This window comes from Anarhichas minor, unplaced genomic scaffold (assembly GCF_050575085.1).
Source record: "Anarhichas minor isolate MPS153535 unplaced genomic scaffold, ASM5057508v1 ptg000009l, whole genome shotgun sequence".
NCBI classification, from domain to species: Eukaryota; Metazoa; Chordata; class Actinopteri; order Perciformes; family Anarhichadidae; genus Anarhichas; species Anarhichas minor.
This window is the reverse complement of record NW_027466455.1, coordinates 498,801-521,001: the sequence shown is the minus strand read 5'-3', so window position 1 is coordinate 521,001 and position 22,201 is coordinate 498,801. Positions and strand designations below refer to the sequence as shown.

Below are 22,201 nucleotides of genomic sequence, written 5' to 3'. Positions count from 1 at the left end.
TCAGAGAGAGTTTTAATTACAGGAAACAAGCTGCAATTACTTCTTTTGATCGTGGCAGGGTGGGGTCTGTCCCCTTACACGCACACTCTCTAACCATATATGCCCACACATACACACACACACACACACACACACACACACATATATACCAATCACTTATGCATCCGCAGACATAAGGAATACACACAACGCAGACAGACGGAGTGCATGACAAGAAAATGTAAAGACATGGAAAAGTCACCGACCGGGCCGACGCATAAATTCAATAATATGAATGAATAATTCCTCTGATGGGGGGTGGGGGGGTCTGAGAGATGAGACGGGCTGTGTGTTGCATTACTTCAGACAGAAGTTGTCTTTTGAATGGAACAAACATTTGTGACGGAGTAAATACGACAGATTGAGCTGTTACTTTAAGAGTGTTTACACCGTCCACTGTGTGTCTTCTGGATAATTTGATAGTTGATAGTTTGACCTTATCTGCTGAGTCAGAGGAAAGTAATTAGCAATGAGTCAAACGCTCTTCACGCCTTAACCACAGAAAGAGACACTGAGTTAGACTTGATTGAATTAGTACGCAGTGCTTTGACTTAACACGTCAGAGTTTACAGCTGAACCCCAAAACCCTAAATGGTGCCAGACCTCGGGCTTGTAACTGGCATTGCTTGAAATGTTTGTTTTTAGTAAACTGAACCACATGCTCATGAACAGGAAGTGACTGATATTGATTCTGGAGTCTTTGCAATGACGCAAATAAGATTACAACTCTGATCGACACATACGTATACCAACCTAAATCTGACTTCCTTTCTCCTAGCTCTTCCGGGAGGTGAGGATCATGAAGATGCTGAATCACCCCAACATAGGTGAGTCACACTGAGCACCAGACTTCTTGGTGTTTTTAAGGTCATATGTTCAACCAGAATCGTAATAATCCTTTTCTCTTATCTCTTTTATTTTTGCTTTCGCTCTTACTCTCCTGGCCTTTCCATTTTATCTCCCTTCCCTTTACATTTCCCTCCCCCTCCAATCCACTGTCTTTGCCTTTCTCTCTCTCTCTCCACCTCCAGTCAAGCTCTTTGAGGTGATAGAGACAGAGAAGACTTTGTACCTGGTAATGGAGTACGCGAGTGGAGGTGAGTGCGTGTCACTGTGAAATCGTTCCTCCTGAGGCTTGGCACTCTGTATGTTCGAAACAAATGGTTCCCAAATGAAAGAACTACCTCCCCTTGTTATGTACAGGCTAAAAAGTACTTTGTCCAAAAGATGGATATTACAAATATCCTGTTTTTATTTGATTTGTTTCGTTCTCTTTGATTATTGGTTATTAACCACCTATATCACCTTTGCATTGAGAAACACTGACATTGTAAATTGTTGTTTAAGTATTTGTATTTTAATGTTTTTAAAGGAAAATACTTTTAATGTCAGTGTCCCCTTGACTTAATACTCTGGCTTTAAGGAGACGAGTATCAGGTTCCAGCACTAAAATGTCTCTCCTGCTCTTTCTCTGGTCTCCCAGGAGAGGTCTTTGATTACTTGGTGGCTCACGGCAGGATGAAGGAGAAAGAAGCCCGTGCCAAATTCAGACAGGTTTGTGTGTGTGTTGGAGAAAATGCATATATATATATATATATATATATATATATATATATATATATATATATATATATATATATATATATACATACATACATATATAGGTTATTAAAAAGTGTATAAAGCAAAAAACAAACATGCATTTATTATTTTTATTATTTTAATGATCTAATATTGATCATTAAATGTAAGCCGTCAAGGGAATTACTTACATTTTGCATCCCTGGTACTTCCTGATGAAATCCCTCATTGTCTTTTACTTCTTTTCTCTCTCTCGCTCTCCAGATTGTGTCAGCGGTGCAGTATTGCCATCAGAAGTGTATAGTACACAGAGACCTCAAGGTGAGAACACACACACACATTATTGAATTACATTGAGTGTCAAAGCCCAAGCTCTCACTCTCTCACTCACTCACTCACTCACACACACACATTAATGTTCATAGGATTTGACTTGTTCAGATGAACTCATTGCCCCCCATGACCATGCGAGCTAGAGGTTAATCACAAAGATGATATAATGTCCTTGTTTGCGTGCAGGGGCTTAAACACACAAAGCCATACATCAATGTATTTCTATGCAATACTCCTATTGGATGATCCTCTCCTTCTGTCTCTTCATATATTTTCCTTGCTGTCTTTGATGCTCATCAGTTGGTGGCAAAAATGAAACACACACACACAGGTTTAATGCTTCCAGGTCCTTTCTGTTCCGAGTATTATGCAGAGCTGTAAATCCTCTTATTGTGCCAGCAGCTAGACCTGTAGACAAGACATTATCATGATTACTGCTCCACTAACCATACAGGACCCTCTCATCTCAAAGTGGTTTTTTTCCCCAATAATAAACATTTTCAATGCTTTGACCAAGGTCGTGAAACTTTTTCTCCACTTTTAGCAGACGACGGTTGGCATTTACAAAAATAGACAGCGGGGGAAATAAGATTTCTGGAGGACAGACGGTTCTCATTATTGTAATGCGTACCATCCTGCACATTACCCTAACCACTCTCGATCTGAGGGGTTTAAAAACTAAGCATGGCTGCAATCATGGTCCACATGTAGCTTATACTGCTGTGTCGACGATACCAACGACTCCTGGACTTCAATTATTTTTGTTGGGCAACTGGAAGTGTTGTTGTTGATAAGCTATAGATCATTTCAATTCATTTGATTAGGTCAGAGCCTAGAGATGATGCCAGTCTTGTATTTGATGTGCACACACACACACACACACACACACACAGACGCGACAGAGGATTCAGAGCGAGTGAAAAGGAGCGCACCTGTTGCTAGGCAACCCCAGCCTCCTTGCTCACTTCAGGCTTCGGGATAGAAACGTACACTCGCAGGAATAAATTGTGGCAACTCACTTTGTCCATTGTGTGCTGCTTGTCGGCCCCGTGCCATTACTCTGAAAAAATCCTCCGTCACCCAGCAGAGGGTTGTTTTGTTTCCCCCCCAGAGAAATGTGTTTGAGACGACTGTCTGTGGAATATATTATCTTCATTTGCATTTCAGAGAACATCTTTGTTGCACTGACACTGCATGACAGGGTGGCCTATTTGTTCACCTTTCTAGTACAAGCTAGCTCTAAACTTTATGTAGCTCCGTTCTTCCCGTGGAAGCAAAAGGTTTCCATATGTGGGGAAATGAAATATCACATTACCATCTCAAATATCAGAAGTATTTGTGTGTCATTCCCTGGCACAAGATTCAGAAAAATAGGATCCCAGCATATCAATAATCTTTCCCTCCACATCCTACAGCTCTATATCATAATGTAACGCTCTCTCTGTCTGCAGGCGGAGAACCTGCTGCTGGACGCAGACATGAACATCAAGATAGCCGACTTTGGCTTCAGTAACGAGTTCACTATGGGGAACAAGCTGGACACGTTCTGCGGCTCCCCGCCCTACGCCGCCCCGGAGCTCTTCCAGGGAAAGAAATACGACGGGCCCGAGGTGGACGTCTGGAGCCTGGGGGTGATCCTCTACACGCTGGTCAGCGGCTCGCTGCCCTTCGACGGACAGAACCTTAAGGTCAGGAAGAGGAGAGAGTGTGTTTGTCTGTGTGTGTGTGTGTGTGTGTGTGTGCATTACATAAGAGGATGTCTGTATTCTGTGGGTGGTTGTAATATTTGTCAGGCCGGTTTCTGTTCCTTCTGCAGAATGCAGAAGCTGAAGAGAGTGTGAATGTGTAAAAGTGATTTAAATGCCAACCCAAGTGCTTTGTCTTCAAACGGGGTTTTGGTGGTTTGATGCACCAAACAGGCTCTGAAACCTGTTGGGTTGAAGCACTGTGAACTATAGTTTTAACACAATTATTCACACCACCTATCACACCCTGCATTCAGTCAGTACCCACATGAGTCACTCTGGAAGTGCAGACACGTTTTGAGTGGGCAATATATGACTTTGAATGTGATAATATTAATATTTAGGCTTGTACAGTATACCTTTGCACTACGTCCTGCTGTATGTGGTTTGGTTTAACACTTGCATTACTGGTGTGACTATGTATTTAACAGATAGGAGCCTCACTGTTTTCTGATTTGAATAGCTATGATAAAAGGTATTCCCTTCTTTAAAATGTGTCAATGTGATGCACAGACAAAAAAGTGCAAAATGTACAACTTCAGATGTCATTTTATAAGCCCTAGCACTTTTAATTAGATCGATTATTTATGCTAATTCAATGCCTCACGATGTACTGAGAGCTCCTAAAGAATGTGTTGCTACATTACAGCAGTGTTAAAAGCAGTCATTATTGTCCAGTGTCTCATTAAATTAGAATTATAAATTGTTCAATGGCGCTGCTTGGCTAATTCAAGCCACATGATATTAAACCACATAAACAGATGAGATACAGGATCGTGTTTATGTTTGAAGCTGGATTTTCAGATTCTGCCGCTGACTTTTTCACGCTCTTGTCCATCTCCAGGAGCTGAGGGAGCGCGTGCTGCGTGGTAAATACAGGATTCCTTTCTACATGTCCACCGACTGTGAGAACTTGCTCAAGAAGTTCCTCATTCTGAACCCCTCCAAAAGAGGCAGCCTCGAGGTACGCTGCGCTTTGTTGATACACACACACACACACACACACACACACACACGATAATCACTCAAAAACCACATTGGTTAGACACAGCTGGATGGTGTTAAAAATGCTTTCATTGCATCGTATTGTTTTTTTATCAAATTGATTTCAGCTGCTTTGGATTCATAAAAAAAAAAATCATTCGATCACTTGATTTAAAATCCTTTATATTTATTTCGGGAAAAAAGTTGCGGACTGACAAACTTAAATGAAACTTTTCCATCTCCGAATAGCTCGACCACTGGTCTTTGAGTTGTTAATGTAATGGTGTATGTAGCACGTACAGTACTATACTGTAGACCCAGACGCGCTTCACCAGCTATATGTGAGTTTGTTGCTGAAGTGTAAAGGGCTTTTTAAAGGCATCGTAAATACATGTTAGTTTGGGAGTTATGAGTGACTATATGTGGTTTCACTGAGAGGTGATAGAACCAGAACTAGTTTTATATGGAAGGTATTGGCAAAAATAAGAAGACAAGGTAGATAACTATCTGCTGCGGAGTACCAGATTCCCATCAACATTTTGGATTAAACACATTTCTCCAATCTCTTCTTGGCGTACTAAATGTTACGGCAGCCTTGTATGATTATAGAAAGAAGACTCTAGCTTTAGTGTTGGAATTTAGTCCTGTGACTATTTCATTTACACCTACCCTAAAGTTTCTCTACATTTCTAAGCAACAGATTGATATGGTTCAGTATTCCCCTTCAGTTTTTACCCCGCTGATTACTCAATAATTATTAAGATTAGTGGAGCAAACGGATGAATAACGTCAAATCAACTCATCAAGTTTATCGGACTTCTGCATCCCTTCCATTGTTCACCGATTTGTCTCGAGGTGACTCTTTTGAACGAATCTCTTCCGTCTTCTTTCTCCTCTCCTCTTTGGCTCCGTAACCTTTGCTCTTTGCCCCGTCTGTTGCATTTGAAATCTCATTTCTCCCCTCTCCCTTCGTCTGTGTTGGCTTCCTCCCAGCAGCAGATAATGCGGGACCGGTGGATGAATGTGGGGCACGAGGAGGAAGAACTCAAACCCTACATCGAACCCCAGCCAGATTATAAAGACCCCAGGAGGACAGGTAGTAACAGAAACACACCAAAATAAGTATTTATTATTAATATGTTTTTTTTCTCCTCTCACACACATTCATCTTCAGGAGAGTTATGGACCTGCAGGAATTCTAATTATGCTTTTGTGTGTGCAGACATCATGCTGACGATGGGATTCTCTCAGGAGGAGATCCAGGACTCGCTGGTGAACCAGAAGTACAATGATGTGATGGCTGCGTATCTGCTACTGGACTATAGGAACTCTGAGGTACACGGTTTCTTCCTCACACCTACACGCCTTTATTTTACATCGTACCAGGCCAGTTAGTCTTGGTTTGTCAGAGCTCTCCTAGCTGCAGTTGCACTGATGTTAAACAGAAAACTGTCAAACAAATCAGCTCTTGTGAGTTCATCAATGTGTACAAGAAAATGTAGCGCTTCACTTTTATCATCAGAACAAACAATTTGCTCTCATCTCTGAATTTTATATATATTTATGCTTTTTTTTAAAGCTCTATTTTTAGTCCTTTGTGTTTGCTGTATCCTCACCACAGTCTCTCTGCGTCTCCTCCCGATACTCGTATCCAAATTTCCATGTTTTTCTTTCTTCCCCCTCAGCTGGATGAAAGTGGCATCAAGCCCCGGCCTGGATCTGATGTAAGCAACATAAACGCCCCCTCCCCGCCTCACAAGGTACAATGACAACACATAATGTCTTCTGCTAAAACATAACGAGGTCTCCCAACTCCAGCCAGTGACACGAGTGACACTTTGGGGGTCTTCTCTGGTGTAGCTCATTTTGAGGTTTTAGACTGTTGACCTACATACAGATACAGGTGAACCAACGCAACCGGCAGTGTTGTAGCTTTCCCGTGTGAATGGATCAACAGCTCTGACATGTAAAATACCACACTGACCTGCACGTCCACTTTGTCTCTCTCAGGTGCAGCGCAGTGTGTCGTCCAACCAGAAGCCTCAGAACCGCAGAGCCACCGACCACGGTGAGTTGTGTGTGTGTGTGTGTGTGTGTGTGTGTGTGTGTGTGTGTGTGTGTGTGTGTGTGTGTGTGTGTGTGTGTGTGTGTGTGTGTGTGTGTGTGTGTGTGTGTGTGTGTGTGTGTGTGTGTGTGTGTGTGTGTGTGTGTGTGTCAGAGAGGGTTACGAGAAGTGGACGGATCGTACAAAGCTATTTTTTTACACCTTTTTAAATTGAATCATATGTTTTCAATCTTGGTGCACACTGGGATGGTCTCCAGTCCTGCCACACTGAAGCAGGTGGAGTAAATAATTGAATAAAGGTATTCAGAGGTTGTTATCCGGATGGGGATAAGACGGAAGATGTCTCGGGCTACAGCGCAGCAAGTGACGGCCTTTCTAATACACTCCCACTCTGTCTTTTTCTAGGCTCATCCTACTCTAAGAGGGGGGACAACCGGACAGCAGGAGAGGATTCTGGGAGGAAAGGTTCGTCAGGCAGCTCCACTACCAAGGTGCCGGCCAGTCCTCTGGTCCCCTCTGACCGCAAGAAGAGCGCCACGCCCTCCACCGTGAGACCACACACCCACGCTGCTTACACGACATTTGCAACACTCGAAAGTTTCTATGAAAAAGTACATTAGAGCATCATCGCCGTCATTACCAAATACAGACACACAAAGCCACAAAGACAAACTAAATACACACTGCAATTAGAGGGAACCACCATGAGCAACTTTGTCCAAATGTGGGTTGATAGGAAAACATCTGCTGGGAAATTCTAGAGAAATTTGAAAGCTAGTTTTTATTCGGAAAGTCTTTAGTGTAAGTTAAGTTCAGCCGTATGTTATCTTAATCTGTGGTCCAAAGATCAAAACAGATGCTCGTTACAAATTAAACTAATTGAAATGCATGCCCATATAACTATGATGGTCTTCATAGTGTAAGACAGTAGAAGTGTGCATCATGTTCACGGTTATGCTTGGTGATGTTTATGCTATCTGACTGGGTTTTTCTTTGTCTCACAACCACATTATAGTTACGGGATGTCAATTTCTGGACTCATTATATTTGTCTAGCTGAAGTGCACTAATTATACACACCCAAAAAACATTGTTGAGAAACTATTGGTCTCTTTTTCACAGCAGACACTTTGACTTGTCATAGTAACAAAAAAGCCCAGGTAGTAGCGTCAATTATTCCTGTATTTAGACGTCCCAGTAAGACATAACAGTGTGACCGTGAGCTCAGCATCCACGAGGAACCTGACACTGAAGCAGCTAATTGGAATTCAACCATCATTCAATTTCTTATTTGCACCTGGGCTTTTTCCTACAGTGACATGCCAAAATGTCTTCTGTGAAAATGCCTTTTTTGTAATCGCTCAGTACCACCCAGCTCTGTCACCCCCTTATTAGGCACCACTTTAAGAACCCTTAAGGCTGTATTATAACGTCCTCAACAATGTCAGCCAACAAAATAATTTGAAACGCAGATTGTGTGTAGAATGCCACGTGAAATTTAAAGTCCCGTCTCCCCGGTTCTCCTGCACTGTTTTCATTTAACACGACCCGACGAGGCCTCCTCTCAGGACTATGTGGGCGTGTGCAGGCTGTTTTTGATTGACATCTCTGTCACTCTACTGTTAATTCAGTCGCACCCTGTTAGGGCGGGTCATCTTCGACTTATATCATTTTTATGACCTAGTATGTGGACTTTGCGGATATTGTGTAATAGCCAGATAGCTCCACCCAACCTCATTCTGAGCGGATGGCTTGTGTGTGAGGCGGAGTGATGGAAAACACCTGTGTGGGAGCGCAGGGCCTGTAAATGACAATTCCCCCAAAATAATACTGGGGGGAAATGAATTGGATTTGTCACTGCGTGATTGTGCAGTGAAGACTTAATTAATGTTCAGGCAATTAAGGTCACTTGTCCGTGCTGATCGGGAAGCTTGCTCGAGGCTGTTAAAGTAATAATTGGTCACCTCCAATGTCATTTCTCCGTCCTCTGACCGCTGCTAACCGTCCTCAGTCTGGAACATTTCCATGTTTCTAACATTCTTCTTATTTTGTGCCCCTCTCCCCTCAGAATAGCATCCTGTCCACCGGTACTGGTCGCAGTCGGAACTCTCCTCTGACGGAGAGAGCCACGTTGGGTCAGGGCATCCAGAACGGCAAGGACAGGTACACACACGCATATATATATATATATATATATATATATATATATATATATACATACAATGGAGATGTTTGTAAAAAGATGGGCAACTACAGTTACATACAACCGCTTTCACACACACACACACACACACACACACACACTCTTTCTCTCTTGTCATCAGCAACTCAAGTAGTTGCAGTGAGGCAACCCTGCTTCCTCGCTAGCACACACATAATATAAACACACTCTCCATGGTTTGTGAATGAAGCGGTCCCACAGCTGTCTCAGTGACTGGATCCCAGGCCTTGGCTGGTGCTCTCCAGAGCTCTGCCAGCTGGCTCAGGGAGGGCCCGCAGCTTTACCCCGGGGCTGGGGTGAGCCCTCCTGGACAAGGAAACCAGGCTCCCTTGAGAATTTAGGACAAACCTCCAGTAGATTACAGATTACCCATGATGGTCTGATGGAGGACGGCCAGTCAGAGCCGAGGCCGGGTTCGATGGACACACACACACAGGTTGACATATGCTGACACACGGAGACCTCATTTGTCCTTTAAACTCTTGTCCTTCTTTCTGTTCCTTTAGTGAAATATTCTTTTTTTTTAATGAACTTTGACTTCCACAAACTTGTAGTTTAATCAACGTTTATGCTCGAAGTCAAATCAAGGATAGACGGTTAGAGGTTTTAGAAGGTATAAAAAAAACAAAAGACCAAAAAGGAAATAATATTTTAGTAGTAAAAAGCATTAATACAGTACAACAAGTGACATGAAGTCTACCATTGGATTTAGCTATAGCTCAAGCTCCCCCTCTTTTTCACCCGTCTTTAATTGTATTGGGAAATGTCAAAGAGTGACTCCCTTTTCCCCTTTCTCATTTCATACTTCCTAAATTTAAACAACTCAACAATGGACAAAGACGTGTTGTCCATTTTGGAGTTGCTTTATTGCGGAGTCTTCCCTCCTCACTTTAGGCCATTAAAAACCCACATTTACGCGATACGTCGTTAGTCCTCGAGTTTGATGGACGGGATCGTCGGCCGCTGGCGCTGAATACGCCTCGTAAGCGTCCACACTTACACCCACATCGCTCATGCCTAACCAGCCATATGCTTTGTGTGCTTCTTCACGAGCATTAAACATTAAGCCAAAGCATAATCCCTGCTACCACGCAGTCTTCATTGTCATTACTGCTTTATTACCTATTCATGAATCAGTCTCAAATGACCCCTGAGTTTTCCAACATAGTGCACGACTCACAACATTAAATATTATTGAGTCCACATTCAGGCCGGTCAGTCTGATAAGTCGTTCTTCCCTTTTGTCATCGTCCTTCATACTGAGCACTGCACAGTGACGATGTGGTCATTTGAGACAGCATTGGGTGGGTGTGTGTTTTTTAGCACTGTGGTTCTATTAGCTTTGCTAACTTAGTGGTTGTCATCTGCTTTGATTTTGAAGTTACTTTATTTGATCCATCATTAATGCTTTGAAGTTTTTGGCTTTTATACTTGTTAGACCCCCTCCCGATCCCCAATCTTCCTTTTTTCCCTTTCTGTGTTTTTCTAATGTTCTTCGTTTGGTGTTCTTTTATCTGCGTCTGAGCTCTCGTCCCTCTGGATTTTAAGTCACTCACATTTTCTTGGCAACTCCTTTTTTTTTTTTTTTTCTCCCTCCTAGCTTCCTTCTTTCCTTCTTGTCTTTATATTAATCTTTCTTTCTCTCTCCCCTCGCTCTCTCTCTAAGGTGATTAGGAAGACTTGTGATGGAATATTAACTCTTACCGGCTCTATATGGTCTCTGTACTTGCCTCTTAATAGGCTTACACATACACAAGAATATCTACACACACACACACACTGAGGCTGCACACACACAAGCTTAAACATACATGTCACACATGCTCTAACTCTTGCCACACACCGGGTCGTCCAGTAAATGCTGTTTTTTTTCCATCACCAGCCGTACTAATCTGTCAGAAACAGCGTGCGTTTCTCTCAGCTATGTGTTTGTTTTCTGTGTAATTAACAGCTGTTTGGTTGATCTCTATAAATGTCTCTCTCTTCATCCATCTCCCTCCCTCTGGTTCCACTCTCCCCCGTCTCTTACTGTGTCGCCGTCTCTGTGTGTGGACAAAGTCAAGTTGGAGCTGTCAGTAATGTGCAGAGCTTTGTAGCCTGTAGCAACCTTGCTGATTAGGAAACAGCTGGCGTTCTTTGCTTAAGTAACTCAATAAGCTCTTCTTTGTTACGGATATTAGTTTAGATTGTTGGCAGTAGAAAAGAAGAGGAAGGGACTGGAGAGGGAAAGTGAGGGACTTGACAGGCAGAAGAAGTCACGAGACGGGTTACATCCATAAAACGCAGAGGTCGGAGGTCAGAGTGATTATATCACAGCAGGACAGTGAGTGCAGCTCACAAACATCTACGTGTCATCGCGGAGAAGCTCGGCATCCTAACATGCCCGTTGTCTCCTGAGAAAAACCAGACGCTAAATGGTTTGAATTCAGATTTTGACTGTATGTCTTGTGTTGCAGTTTAAGACCACCTTTCAGATTGATTCATCTGCAGATCATTTTCTTGATGAAGTGATTGAACAAAAAAAAAAAACAGCAAAGCTTTATGTTGTATACACAATATAATACAACTTTATTTGTAGAGAACAATTCTTACAAAGATGACAAACAGAGAAAGAAGCAGCAAGGATTTAAAGATAACTATTCACACAGTGAAAGGGGTTCGTAAGAAATATGTTAGTTTTACACCTCAAACTGTGTTGATAATATATCTTTTCAGATATTTAAAGCTGCTGAGGAGGACTAGTGAAACACTGGGCTGTCTGAAGTCTTTATGTGGTGATTTGTGAGGAACCTGACGTTGTCCACAGTCTGTCTCGAGTGTGTTTTCAGTCTTTCGAGCCAAAGTGTGTGTTAAAGTTGGTCTTTTGTGCTCGTGTGGATCTCACATGAAAAGACAAAGGAACACAGTAAGCCTTTGACTCGTGGTTTGTGATTGTTGTTTTTGTGAAACCACGATGATGCAACGTTAGCGGCAAAAAAGACCAACTTTTCCTCTTTGTTCGAGTCCTTTTGCTGTGTTTTCTGTCTCTTTTTTGTCTCTACTTCCTCCGCTCTTCCCTCCCTCCCTCTCCCCCTTACCGTGTTTGATAAGTGCTGCTTCTAACCATGCTCCACCTCACCCCCACCCACCCCCCACCCTGCCCATCCACACACAAACCCCGCCCGGTGTTTGTGAATGTGCGTGTACGTCTGATTGTGTGATGTGTGTTTGTCCTGCGTCTGTCACGTTTTTCGGTTTGTCTGCATATGTGTGTGTGTGTGTGCGTGCGTTGGGCGGGGCACTCCTCCTGTTCCTCCCCCCTCCTCCCAGCCTAAACATGCCAGGCTCCCGCGCCTCCACTGCCTCGGCCGCTGCCGTCCTCTCCTCCTCCACCTCGTCCTCCTCGCGTATCCGCCACCACAAGTCCCTGTCCTCCTCCAATCATCCATGCCCCTCTGACCTGCACGCACCACGGCCCAGGCAAGTCTCTCACTCACTCTCTCACTCTCTCTCACTCACGGACACATGTTCACAGCCCCTTTCAGCACGTACCACTTTACTCAGCACAGATCACCCTTTCCGCAAGAACTCGATGGACAAAAATGAAGAAGTAGAGATGAAGAAAGGGTAAATGATTGGTCTTCCATCACTGCGAGATTAAAGGGATTACTATTGTTTTTTTGATTACCTTTTCAACTGCATGTCAGGTGTATAAGGCCTTCATAACCTCACATATTATTATATCAATAAAAACTATTTAGAGAAATCTCCTAGCCCCTGTATCTATCTATGTATATATTTTCCTTTTACAGCATGAGACCGTTGAGAGCAGCATTGCTGAGACCAGCCGTCATGGACTCAACAGTTACTTAGCAACAGACAGGAAGTAGATTCAAGCTCAGCTCAGTGTGGAGATGTTGACGGCTCTTGTCTCGGCCAATCAGTCGGTCTCGAGCCTCCCACTACCCAGTGGGCCATAACTGAGCGACCGGAGCTTGAGAACAAGACGAGCACGTTCTTCACTGTGCTGTACCTCTGACAGGAAAGAAACAGACAAATTCAGAGAAGAGATATCTATGGACCAGCGGGGATCAGGTTTCCACACGCAGGGGTGTCAATAGCTAATAAACAGACCAGACCTTTATAAAGGCTTGGTTATTGGCTGTCAAAGTAAAACCTAATTTACTGGTCATGTTATGTTATTAAAGGGACGAAAAGAACGAGAAAAGTCTTTAAAGATAAAATTCCTCTTTTAGCTTCTAAGCCATCAGGGGCACAATGTTAACAGACGAGATCTGTTAGCTGTAGCTTACCAACCAAGGGACAGACGTTGTAATATTTGCAGTTACAACGTCAAAAACAAAAACATTCTTCAATGACTGACTAATCTGACATGTTGCGTTTGTCGACAAAAGGATTTTCCCTGGCTCGCACAAGTGATTTTCCGTCCTGTGTAAAGAAGTGGAGTCCCTTTTTAAGGTTCCCACAGCTAGCAAGTGCTCTCTCATACAGCCTCAGTCTGTTACGTAGAGCCACTTCAGTTAACAGGTTGCCTGGGAGAACCCCGTCTTCATCTCGTCAGCGTTGCCTTCACTGCTGCACGTCTCCGTGAATGAAAGAAAAGGAGCGATGACCTAACTGTGTCTCGTTGGTCATTGTGTGTCTTTGCTGTCTGCTCCACTTGTGAGTGTGTGCTTTGTTGTGTTGCTTTGTTGTGTAGCTCGCCCGCTTGATGGCTTCATGGGCTACTTTGATATTCAGCCACGTGTCACAATATGTGGTGGTAGGTCTTTAAATATGTTCTTCTGCCACCTTAAATACTTGCAAGTGGCATTTCACTTCCACCTCAGAGACCCCCCCACCACACACACACACACATTCTTTTTTTGTCTAGTCACTAGACAACTAGACTCTTGTGAAGCCCCGCCCCCCACCCCAAATGTCAGGCTAAAATGTCAAGGTGGACCTCTGGCTGTATGTGCTTTTGTCTGCTCCATGTTGAAGTCTTGTTCTGTTGCATGCGTCGTTCAGCTGTGAGCTTGGGCTGTTCAGAACCTGGTTGGGAACGCTGGAGAGAAGGTACCGCTCCAACACATAGACTGTACCCTAAGTGAGGAATAGGCCCCTTTTTTTTCTCAGTACATAGCCTGTGCCCCGAAAGTCCCACCCATTCCTGTTTGTTTTGTTTTTTTATCCAGCATGTCCCACTCTCGAAAAAAAGTTCCGAATCCCATTCTCATGAATTTCCATTATTTTAAACAAACCTGCTTTGAGTATTCGTGATGTACCGTAATGAACACAGGCAGCTCCACATTTGTATAACGTAGAGGTGCAGTCTACTATCCGCAAATCAAGTACGCCGAGCATGAAAATCATCACCAGCTGCACCATGAATACAGAAAGCGTGCATCCACCTCACGCCACACCGCCTTCTAACACACCTGTTCCTGCTCTTTTTCCTTTAGTGACTATGGAATACTTCCATATGATGAGACAAAGAAGATATTATATTATTCCTCTTTGCAACATGTAGTCCTTCCCAGTCAACAGTCCTCTTCATAACGATAATATGTCACAGAGGTCCCCACTAAACCCGTATGCATAGAAGAGCTGTGTCGTTGTGCATCTCGTCTTCGGTGCACAACTTCAACACATCCACATCAACTCAAAGGATGTGTTTGAAGCTGTTCACGACTCGCTCTTTCTTCTGTGTCGTGTTGAGTGCGTTAAGAGGTCAGCATGGGACTGCTTTTTCAATCCCTCACTCAGATGACCTCTGACCTGCGTGCTCCAGCAGATACACCGTTCAACCCTAAGCTCATCCCTCAGGGACAAATGGCACATAATAACCGACGATGCAGTTATTCAGCTACCCATCTTTAAAAGATGCCCCGCCTTCTTGATCGGTAAAAATAATTCTGCTACAGACTAAATTTCCAGTGTAAGAAGAGAGCGATTGAAATTGAATTGTACAAGTGAGAGACATAAAATGAACTGAAACTGAATGTTCTGGCTGATTGGTTTTAATGCTTAATTCTAGTAATTACAGCCTTTCCTATTTTCACATATAACATTTTGTCAGGCGATGATAATGTTGACGACCCACATTTGTTATGTGGTGTCCCAGTCCCATTGCAGCCCTCTACAGCGGACGGTCCTTTTGTATTCACTTTTCTACGTATTCCACTTCATGTGTTTATTACATGCTATTTTTTATTTTTTATTTTTACTGTATTTTCCTTTTCTTATCTTTCAGTGTGTGCTTTTGCCATTTCTGTTTGTTGTGTTGGCCGTCTGCTGCAGGTGTACTGCTGCTACACGCTGGCGTGGAAGATGCACACACACACATTACAAAGCAAATGCAAACCTTTAACTCAGTAAAGTGTGTGTGTGTGTGTGTGTGTGTGTGTGTGTGTGTGTGTGTGTGTGTGTGTGTGTGTGTGTGTGTGTGTGTGTGTGTGTGTGTGTGTGTGTGTGTGTGTGTGTGTGTGTGTGTGTGTGTGTGTGTGTGTGTGTGTGTGAGAGAGAGGGGATAGCTGGAGGTTAGTGATGCTTTGCCCTAAGGTCCAAGTAAAGAGGATTAACTGTGTATCTGCGTGTGTGTGTGTCAGTGACCTTATGTGATTTTATTGACTGGATTATCTGAAACATCAGGGCGAGCAGACATTGAACAGACAGATACTTGTAAGATCTTACACTGAGGTAAGTAGCACATCAGAAGGAAATGATTTTCCTCTCCTGGTCTAACTGTTTGTCCCTCTCCCCCTCCTCTACACTCCCATCCCCTCTTTTATACCTTTCTTCTTCCTATTCTTTCTACTTTTCATCCTACACCTCACTTTGTTCATTCCATTCTCCCCACTCTTCCTCTTTCATACGTCTTTATTTCCTGCTTTCTCTTCTCTTGTCTCCTGTGAAATTCTTCTACATTTGCACCTCCTCTTCTGTCATCACACCTTCCAACCTCTTCCCAATCCCCCCTCCAATCTTTTCACACCTCCTTTCTTCTTCTTCTCCACATCCGACCCCTCTGCTCTTCTGCACCCTCCCCTCCTTCTGTCTCACCTTTTCTTCACCATCCCTCGCTCCATTTTCCTCCTCTCTCTCTCTCCCCACTCCTCCTCCTATAGCGCCCCGACTCAGCGGGCGCCCGGTGCCTCCCCATCTGCCCACAACATCAGCAGCGCTGCCGCGTCGGACCGTACCAACTTCTCCCGAGGGGTGGGCATCCGCAGCACATTCCACGCGGGCCAGCAGCGGGGTGCCCGGGACCAGCAGGGCTCCGCCTACCCCGGCGGGCCCGCGTCCCCGTCACTGTCGCACGGCAACAGCCAGGCCCGGAGGACGCACGGCGCCACGGGGATTTTCAGCAAGTTCACGTCCAAGTTTGTACGCAGGTGAGTGGCAGAAACGAGACGCGGGAGCGTGAGACAATGGGAAGGGTTAAAAGTTTAAGATTGTAACCTGAGAAGTAGTAGCAAGACAGGCAGGACAGGAGAGGACATGTGGCAGAGGAAGAAGGTTTGTAGCTCAGTAAATGCAGAGCCGTCGTGGTAGCAGCTGTTCTATTTATTATCCAGCTACTCTACAGCACAAGTACAGTTTGATGCTTTTTCTGAGTATTGAGGTCTGAGCTTCATAGAGAAAATTGCTAGGTTTACGTTACGAGTCATTTCATGTGCTCGTTTCCTCTGGAGAACAACGCAGCGTACGTCCATGTCATCACTGGGTCTCCTCTCATCCCTATCACTAAACTTGTGCTGATCTGTAACTCTGCTGAGAGTAGAAAGAGGGGAGAGGAAGGGAGGAAGGCAACAGCTGCGTCTCCTCTATAATTTTGTTTTGGAGCGGTGGTGACTGAGGAGTAATTTTGGTTTTGGTTCCACGTCTGGCCCAGTTTTCGTCTCCGTCCTCCACTGCAGGTTGCAGCACGAAAACTACTTTTATGGGAACCTAATTGTAATCAATGCTGAACTTCTATTTCATTTTTTGTAATTGTCTCTGGAAGTGGAATCAGTGTTGTAGCTTCTCTGTGTACACTGTGGTTATAAAAACCTGAGTAATGTAGTATTAACCAACTCTTTCAATACAGTCTCCATTGGTTTCTACTAGTTCCAGGCTCAGATAATGTTTGATCCAGTTCATGTATGAAGGGTGATGACGTCTGTACGCAGCTGAGTCCGAGTGAGAGGAAAAGTAAAAGACTGCAGTGGAGACGTACGCAGGAGCAGCGAGGCTGACGTGTTACAATGAGAGGAATGGAAGACGGAGAGGAGAGGAGAGGAGAGGAGGGGACAGGAAGTGAAGGTTTAAAGGTGGCAGGAAAGAGCCAGGCTGAGAGCGGAAGGGCCAAGTGAGCAATGAAATACTGAACAGCTGAGCGAGCAGGTGAGGTTCAGATGTTCCTCATCGCTGCAGCTCTAGAGGGTCAATATGAAGTGTGTGGGTGAAAGAGTGTCTGCTTGTGTTTCTGGACGTTTTAGCTTCAAACACGACAGAAATCGAGGACGATCAATGTGTGTGTGTGTGTGTGTGTGTGTGTGTGTGTGTGTGTGTGTGTGTGTGTGTGTGTGTGTGTGTGTGTGTGTGTGTGTGTGTGTGTGTGTGTGTGTGTGTGTGTGTGTGTGTGTGTGTGTGTGTGTGTGTGTGTGTGTGTGTGTGTGTGTGTGAGTGAGTGAAGCGGAGGTAGAGGCACATCTTCTCTCTAGCCCTCCCACTCAGAGATACTGTAGCTCCGTGGCGACAGTATCCATGGTTACACCGGAGATATCACTTTTCCCTCAACTATAAATACCGCTAGTGGGGACACCTTGACACACACACACACACAACTTGCCGTGCTTGTAGGAAGTAGAGGCGGTGGAGACAGAGAGATTGTGTTGCAGTTGTACAGTTTGACCACACACACACATATATATTTATATACACTAAAGCTATGTGTTTTATTAACGTATCATATAACCTCACCACTGCATTTTCCTGCTCGATCTGGAGAGTGACGCTTCTCCGGTGTACGTGTGTGTACGCGCTAGATTAAGTTCCTCATTGTGTATTTGAGATTACGTTGTTGCTTAACCTGTCGTTTCCATTTGAAATGTGTCTTTGTCTGTGTATAGGAGGTGGTTTTCACTACCTTTGTCACATTTGAACTTTTCACCTCACAAGCACTTCTTTTCAGGATCACCCAGGACTGCTGTTGGGGGGAGGGGGGGGGGGGGGGGGGATGTGTTCAAACTAGTTCTCTTAATGGAATAGTTTTTCCACACCGCTCATTAAATCCCTCCTAAGGTGTTCTGTTGTGTGTTTTAATATTGTCTGTTCACACCAGTGATTTCACATTTCAACACTGATTTTGTGTTATTCCTTTTGGTTATGTAATGTTGGTTGTGCTTGCTGCTTCAGCCTGGTTCCTGTTGGACAGTGTGCTTTGAAGTTTGCTGCTCAGAGGGCAGCTTTGTCTTCTGCAGGAAAGCTCTGAATCTATATGTTTTTATATATACGTTTGTTTCTCTTTCTTTCTTTATCCCTCTTTTGTTTTTGTAGAAATCTCTCGTTCAGGTTTCCGAGAAGGTAGGCAACACCCCCAACGTTAAATATAACCCCTTTTGATATATATACGTATATTCTCTACTTCATATATATTTTACATATATATATATATATATATATATTTCCTCCCCCTGTTGGTGTTTCGTGCAGCTTTTTGTTGACATCTTGAGCCTCATCTTTTCTCTTATTTTTTCTGTGGTTGGCCTCCTTTTTTGTTGAGCCTTCTGGTTGTTGCGTGCCGTGTTTTGGCCCATATTTTAATTTATTTCATTTTGACTAACTTCGCCCTCACCCACTCACTTAACTCACTCACCCCATCATCACGCGGCACAATAACACCTCACCCCTCTTCCTCTTTGTCCCTACATCGTCCCTCCCACCCACCTCCTCCTCCTCATGCCTCCTCATGCATATTCCTCATATTCACCAGGTATCGTGCGTATGTGTGTGTATGTGAGTGCTTATCCCCTGGTAGCGTCCCAGATTCAGGTCGAGTCTTGATGTTGCAATAGATCAAACTATTCCCTTTCTACCCTCAACCCTTTCTTAGCTTCTGACGCAGGTAATGTTGTGCCTCTTTTGAGGTTAATAGAAAATCCAAATCCGTAAGCACATGAGAGAGAAAAGAAGATAGGAGATTTCAGATTATTACGCTGTTATAAGCCGTGTCATTCAACCCAGGATTGTTTAACGTCGCTAACCATCATCCCAGCTAACGCCACCTACCAAACTACCACTCATCCAAACCTCTGCGTTCATCGCTTCGGTCACTAAAATCAAGCTGGAGACCGGAGACGCGTGTCTAGTTTCGTGATGCAAGTTTGTGACGATCCCCACTAGGGGAAGTGATTTATAATAAGAAGTCCGTGGCTGTAGTTGGTAGTTGTGATGATGGAGGAGGAGGAGGAGGAGGAGGAGGAGGAGGACCCGGGAGGGACGGAGCTGCAGTGTTTCTCAGGCTGCACTCTTTTTCTGGAGGCTGCACTCTTCCTTTCTTTCGTCGCTCTGTTTTCACTCTGGCACTGGCTCTCTAACAGCAGCAGCAACAGAACTGGATGGCTTTGACCTACTCTGGCTGGAAAATACCTTTTATGCTGTGGACACACACACACACACACAGAAGACACTTCATGCACATTTGCACAGAGGCACACAAACCTGAACATGAGCACACATCTTGTCTCACATGCAGATGAATACATGACACACTTACATTGATGTATGCACACACACACTTGCTTTAGAGTGTGTTGTCTGCTGTTCACCAGCAGGTGGAGCACTTCTCCTTGTGATCCGGACCGTTGCTCCACCTGCTGGTTACAAGTTGTAATACTGAAGCCTTTCTCATCAGTGACTACATTTGAAATATGAGAGGGAGAAATAATGAATCTGCCTCAAAAATATACATCTGTATACATTTGTGACAGATGGGTGACTATGTTTATGAGCATATGAATGGCTGCATGCATTTACAGTGCGGTCTATGTAGCGGGCAGAGGAAGTATCTAATCATCTTATCAGCCCTTTGACGCCGTAGTTCCCCTCCTTTGGGAGCCATTTTGCATCCCCTCATATTTAGCTGAATCATACAGAGCATGCAGAATGGCACAAATTACTTAATTTTACATTGTTCACCAATTCACCTTTTATTATTTAGGGAATCCTTGTGTAACTGTTTTCCACTTGTCATTTCCCATGTGCTCTATTTTTAACCATATTTCTGTTGCAGAAGGTGTACTATACATGATGTTTTTAAATGGGGCAAAACAGAAAATGTTGTCTTTCCCACAACCGAATGAATTTCAGACCATAAACTGTTGAATTTGTCATGTGTGTGTGTGTCTCTTTCCTTCCATCGTCTGCATGTGTCTTTGTGTTTCTCTGTTACGTTTGTTTCGTTTGTCTTGTCTGCTGGTATGAGAGAGAACATGTGTGTGTTACATGTGTGTTGTACAGGATTGTTAAACAGTCCTGTGTGTAGGTCCAATGTTACTAATAGAGGTTTTTAAATGCAGTGCCCGGGGTCAACAATGAGCCTAACCTCCTTTTTTAGCCGCACCGCACGACTCGCCCTCACTGTGCCGACCGTTCTGTTCCAAACCATTCCGTCCCGGTCCGAGTCGTTCCATCTCACATTCCATTCCCAAGCCGTTCCGGATCATTCCGTATTACATCGCATTCCCATCATTTCATTCTGTTGCAATCAAATCTATTGCAAGCCATCCCATTCTGTTCCTGGTTGGAAATAGTTCGATTCTGATTATCAAATTACATTTTCATGACTTTTTGATCCATCCCGCAGCGGCTTACACAAGCTCTCTGTAAATAGCAACTGATCCTTGGTACAACACAAGTGACTGTTATGTTTAAAACATTGAAACGGGTCGTTACTAAAAATGACTTAACATACAAACGCTGAGACATGAATTTATGAATGCCTCCTTTTGACTCCTCTTTTCAACCCATCTTGTGACGTCTCCTCATTGAGGAGCTGCGACACAGTGCTTGTCACTCACAGTGGACCGGCATTTGGGAGGTGCATTGTGGGCCGCAGAGTCCTCCAAGTGGCTCTGGACTTAAATTTTAAACAGTCGGTGGAGTGCAAATGAGATATTCGGTTGGATTGGAACATTCAGGCGGGCACGGCGGGCAGCGCGACGGTGTTCAGCCGGCTGATTTTTGTTCTCCCTCTATCTGTGTAAGAGTCCAGTTGTTGGCTTCTTAGCCCTCAAAAAGACTAAACTTGTGTTGATTTTTCTCGAGGAGTCCGTATGAGGGAGAGGGTCGGGATGAGGGGAGCAGGTGAGATACAGAGCCCGAAAAAAACCCTAAAACCCCCCCAGACTCTACCAAAAAAACAAACCCCGCCTGCCGATCAGTAGACTGGAGCCAATCAGTAGATGATCTCTGAGCTTGTTGTGAATGGCTGGGAGAGGTGTGGGGGAGGTGGGGGGGGGAGTGTAATTGGTTGGTGATGGTGATATAACGGCTTAACCAATCGGGACGGGAGATCAGCGGTGAATGGTAGCATCCCCGAGAGTCAGCGTGCCGGTGTGGAGGTTGACCTGCATGTGTGTGTGTCTGTGTGTGTGTGTGTGAGGGGCTAATCAGAGTTCAAGTACCCAAATGTGTGTTTGTGTGCAAGCGGACTTTAAATTCACCGTGTCACACGCACAGATGTGAATCTACATCGGAGAGATATGCGCACACAAACACACACGGGTACTTAAATTTATTTTTTTGCTTTTTTTTGTCTCCATTCATTTTCATGACCTCATCATCTCCCTCTTCCTCTCGATCATCCCTCCATTTCTCCCTCCTCCTCCTCCTCCTCCCCTTTTTGTCTCTGCTTTTTAAATAATTCTCTCAATTCTCACACTTCTTTTCTTTTCTTCTCTCTTTTCCTTATCCTCACCACCCTCTTCCTCCCCGCCTCTCTCCTCCTCTTCCTCACCCTCCCATCCCTCACCCAGGTCGATGCTGAGCAGCACGGTGGACAAGTCGGAGAAGACGTCAGGTGGCGTTCTCTCCTCTTCCTCCAACAACGACGAGAACAACTCCTCACCAGGATCTGTTAACACCGGTATGTTTATTTCTACAGTCACGGGCAGTGTTTATGTCCAGAGGAGGGTCCTCATAGCGGCTCTCAAGAGTCCTCCAACTTTATGGAACAACTGAGAGATGCATTGATGGTGACAACGCTCAT

General features: G+C 44.3%; 1 protein-coding gene across 5 annotated transcripts in view; it reads left to right on the top strand.

Moving 5' to 3' along the window:
- mark2b (MAP/microtubule affinity-regulating kinase 2b) overlaps nucleotides 1-22,201 on the top strand; it is a 41,043-nt gene that overhangs the window by 15,859 nt on the left and 2,983 nt on the right. The window contains exons 4-20 of one of the 5 annotated variants that reach the window (XM_076086942.1): nucleotides 818-866; nucleotides 1,071-1,136; nucleotides 1,523-1,593; nucleotides 1,885-1,941; nucleotides 3,405-3,641; nucleotides 4,543-4,662; nucleotides 5,679-5,778; nucleotides 5,905-6,017; nucleotides 6,368-6,442; nucleotides 6,693-6,750; nucleotides 7,153-7,295; nucleotides 8,815-8,909; nucleotides 12,277-12,426; nucleotides 16,077-16,343; nucleotides 18,490-18,516; nucleotides 21,259-21,297; nucleotides 21,969-22,078. In XM_076086942.1, coding sequence (XP_075943057.1) covers nucleotides 818-866; nucleotides 1,071-1,136; nucleotides 1,523-1,593; nucleotides 1,885-1,941; nucleotides 3,405-3,641; nucleotides 4,543-4,662; nucleotides 5,679-5,778; nucleotides 5,905-6,017; nucleotides 6,368-6,442; nucleotides 6,693-6,750; nucleotides 7,153-7,295; nucleotides 8,815-8,909; nucleotides 12,277-12,426; nucleotides 16,077-16,343; nucleotides 18,490-18,516; nucleotides 21,259-21,297; nucleotides 21,969-22,078 — 1,777 coding nt within the window. Of the gene's footprint in view, nucleotides 1-817; nucleotides 867-1,070; nucleotides 1,137-1,522; nucleotides 1,594-1,884; nucleotides 1,942-3,404; nucleotides 3,642-4,542; nucleotides 4,664-5,664; nucleotides 5,779-5,904; nucleotides 6,018-6,367; nucleotides 6,443-6,692; nucleotides 6,751-7,152; nucleotides 7,296-8,814; nucleotides 8,910-12,276; nucleotides 12,427-16,076; nucleotides 16,344-18,489; nucleotides 18,517-21,258; nucleotides 21,298-21,968; nucleotides 22,079-22,201 lie in introns of all 5 variants that reach the window. The other 4 variants (XM_076086941.1, XM_076086940.1, XM_076086943.1 and 1 more) reach the window with 4 other exon arrangements.